Raw genomic sequence first — 3,681 nt, 5'->3', positions numbered from 1 at the left:
ATTAATGAATTGCTTGTTTACGAGGAATGACTAGTAGCATGTTTAATTGGATGATAAGTAGAATCTGTGTGCCAAGATAAAATATGATTATAAAAATAGATGGAGGGGGTATATTTTACCCATTTTTTATCAATAGATTGATTGATTCCCTCAACATCCTCATTTTTTTCTCAACTTTCCTGCTCCGTCCAAAAAAAAGACGAACCCTGGGTTTCCGTGTTCAATGTCTGACGGTCCGTCTTATATGAAATTTTGTTATAATTAGTATTTTTATTATTGTTAGATGATAAAACATTATTAATACTTTATGCGTGATTTGTCTTTTTTAATTTTTTCCAGGTTTTTTTTTTTTGACGGAAGGAGTATATCCGACGGCCACTCACACTCCACTAACGGTACGGTTTGCAACTTGCAACTGTGAAAACTGGTGAAGTGCAGCATCCACCACCACCAACCCCCCACCCCCCACGCCCCCACAACGCTCCAGCCCAAATTCCCCTCACTCCCACACTCCACTGTCCACTCCAAGCTCACCCGAGCTCCAGCTACTCAGCTCCTCGTCGCCGTCTCGCCGCCGCCGCAATGCCGCCCCTCATCCTGGTAATGGCGGCGCTGCTGCTCCCGGCGGCGGCCGACGCGACGTCGTCGGTGCTGCTGGGCATCAACTACGGCCGCGTCGGCAACAACCTGCCCCCGGCGAACGCCGTGCCGCCGATGCTGTCGTCGCTCGGGGTCGGCCGAGTCCGGCTCTACGACGCCGACCCGGCCACCCTCCGCGCGTTCGCCAACACCGGGGTGGAGCTCGTCGTCGGCGTCCCGGACGAGTGCCTGGCTGCCGTGTCAACCCCCTCCGGCGCCGCGTCGTGGGTCCGCTCCGTCGTCCAGCCGGCGCTCCCGGCGACCAAGATCGCGGTGCTCACCGTCGGCAACGAGGTGCTCACCGGCGCCAACAGCTCGTCGCTGTCGCGGTCGCTGCTCCCGGCGATGCAGTGCCTCCACGACGCGCTCGCGCAGCTCGGACTCGACAAGCAGGTGGCCGTCACCACGGCGCACAACCTCGGCGTGCTCGCCACGTCGTACCCGCCGTCGTCGGCGTACTTCCGCAAGGACCTCCTCCCGCTGCTCTGCCCCATCCTCGACTTCCACGCCCGCACCGGCTCGCCGTTCCTCGTCAACGCCTACCCCTACTTCGCCTACGCCGAGGACCCCACCGGCGTCGAGCTCGAGTACGCGCTGCTCGAGCCGACCTACGCCGGCGTCGCCGACCCCTCCTCCGGCCTGCACTACCCCAACCTGCTCGTGGCGCAGGTGGACGCCGTGTACCACGCCATCGCGGCGGCCAACACCGCGGCGGCGCGGGCGGTGGAGGTGCGGGTGTCGGAGACCGGGTGGCCGTCCGCCGGCGACGCCAACGAGACCGGCGCGACGCCGCAGAACGCCGCGAGGTACAACGGCAACGTGATGCGCCTCGTCGCCGACGGGAAGGGCACGCCGCTCCGGCCGTCGGTGGCGCTGCGCGCCTACATGTTCGCGCTCTTCAACGAGAACATGAAACCCGGCCCGACGTCGGAGCGAAACTACGGCCTCTTCAAGCCCGACGGCACGCCGGTCTACGAGCTCTCCTACCGCCTGCCCAAGGACAACACCAACTCCGGCGGCGGCGGCGGCGGCATCGGCGGCGGCAGCGGCACCATTGGCGGCGGCGGCGAGTACAATGGCCATGGCGAGGATGGCGGCTACTACAGCATCTCGGCCTCAGCAAAGCCGGCAGTAAGCTCTCCCCTGCTCTCCTGTTAATTATGCTGCATAATTTTTATGTGCTTTGATTCTTCTTTTCATTAGAAGTAGATTAATTAGCAAAGTTAATTCTTGGATTAGATGATAACGACTAGCTTGTTCAGTGTAATCAAATGCTGAAAAAAATGTTTAGGATAATCTGAAAAGTGTTGTATTTATCATGCTTGGTGCTTTTGCAAACACAAGGAATGTCAAGGCATAAAGGAGCATGATGCAGGTTAAGACTACTGTCTGATCCAACAACAACTTGATGTCACAATCACAAATTTTTATGCAATTAAAGCATTCAAAGCAAGAATGGCTAATCAACATTAGTACATACACAATGATCAATGTATAAAGTTTGGGCTCAAGCTGAAATAGATTAGATGTGACATGTTGCATCACCATCAACATGATTCTCCCTATTCTTGCTAGCATAAGCATAAACCAATCAGGCAATGAAGTAGCAATTATAAAAAAGAATAGGAACATGCCCGACCCTAATAGAGTAATAAGATTGTTACTAGGCGGTAAACGGGCAATCGGGCACGATTGTCGTCCCCTATTACGATCTATCTATGCATAACCTGCAATCATGCAAGGGAAGAAGAATTTTCAGTGGCATATGATCTGTCTGTTGTTGTTTCCTCACTGGAGCTTTGCTCCCTTTTGGTCACTTGCTGAGGTGTTCCCTTTTGTTTTGCTTGTGCTTGTGCTTGCTAGGGTTGGTGGACATGGTGGACACAAGCAGCTGTAGCAGCATGTGTGGCTGTCCTGATGAGGATGATGGCATTGTGATTGTGAGCAGATCAAGTGATGGTAGTAGGAAGGAAGCCTCTGGTTTCTAATGGAGTCAGAGGAGGCGCACATTGGGATGCATTGCTTCTTGCTGTTGCTGCAGTGGACAAAGGCATTGATGGTGGTGAATGTCCCTTAATTTAATCTCTGTCCTTGCCATGTTGTTGTAATTGATATGGCCTTGTAATTGAGGGGGTAATCTAATGGGTTGGTCAGTGTCATTAAACTAGACTTTTTTTTCTCTGTTTTGAAGCTCTTCCTCTCTTGAATTTTGATATTAAATTGTTCATTTTGGGGAGATAACACTAGTGATTAACAGATAATGGCTTAGATACGATACAAAGTCACTACTCTATATTTTCCAAAATATTACAACATATTACCAAATTTGACATAACCTAATACTATGAATCTGAACAAGACATGACCTTTTGATTGAAGTTTGGGCAACTCCCTGCAAAGCTTAGGCCCTATTTAGTTTCCAGAAAGTTTTTCCAAAAACATCACATCGAATCTTTGAACACATGCATGGAGCATTAAATATAGATAAAAACAAAAACTAATTGCACAATTAGGAGGGAAATTGCGTGACGAATCTTTTGAGCCTAATTAGTCCATGATTAGCCATAAGTGCTACAGTAACCCACATATGCTAATGATGGAATAATTAGGCTCAAAAGATTTGTCTCGCGGTTTCCATGCGAGTTATGAAATTAGTTTTTTCATTCGTGTCCGAAAATCCCTTCCGACATCCGGTCAAACGTCCGATGTGACACCCAAAAATTTTTATTTTGTGAACTAAACGGGGCCTTAGAAGTAGGCTGCACCTGCACTGAACTGGAGGATCAGATACTGTTGCTTTTCATCTTATCAGTTACTACAACCAAAAGTAACACATTTCTCTGACTTGTGAGCTAGCTAGTGAGCTTCACTTTGTACCACTAGCTTTTAGCTTTGCAGATGCAGTCATGCAATGGCTGTGTTGATTATAATAACTGGGAAACCCTCTTGTTTAGGTCCAAACAAACGGTCATCTTGGTGCATCATAGCCTAATTTAATCATGTGTAAATTACTGACAAAAGAGCACCTGTTTTGCAAAGGCA

At 49.9% G+C, this 3,681-nt stretch overlaps 1 protein-coding gene across 1 annotated transcript; it reads left to right on the top strand.

The window, feature by feature from the left end:
- The first annotated feature begins 400 nt into the window (after positions 1-400).
- On the top strand, positions 401-2,820 carry LOC4348154 (glucan endo-1,3-beta-glucosidase 10). Its single transcript, XM_015757793.2, has 2 exons — positions 401-1,770; positions 2,503-2,820. The coding sequence occupies exons 1-2, from the start codon at positions 583-585 to the stop codon at positions 2,575-2,577; spliced, it is 1,263 nt and encodes a 420-aa protein (XP_015613279.1). The 5' UTR covers positions 401-582; the 3' UTR covers positions 2,578-2,820.
- The last annotated feature ends 861 nt before the right edge of the window (positions 2,821-3,681 follow it).

Source organism: Oryza sativa, chromosome 10, assembly GCF_034140825.1.
Source record: "Oryza sativa Japonica Group chromosome 10, ASM3414082v1".
NCBI classification, from domain to species: domain Eukaryota; kingdom Viridiplantae; phylum Streptophyta; class Magnoliopsida; order Poales; family Poaceae; genus Oryza; species Oryza sativa.
Note: the sequence above shows the minus strand (reverse complement) of the source record. Positions and strands in the feature narration are given on the sequence as shown.

Bases quoted from the DNA above. Each gene is read 5' to 3' on its own strand.
- LOC4348154 (XM_015757793.2), top strand. From the start codon at position 583: ATGCCGCCCCTCATCCTGGTAATGGCGGCGCTGCTGCTCCCGGCGGCG. The intron at 1,771-2,502 runs GTAAGCTCTCCC...TGTGCTTGCTAG, and splicing joins CGGCCTCAGCAAAGCCGGCA to GGTTGGTGGACATGGTGGAC.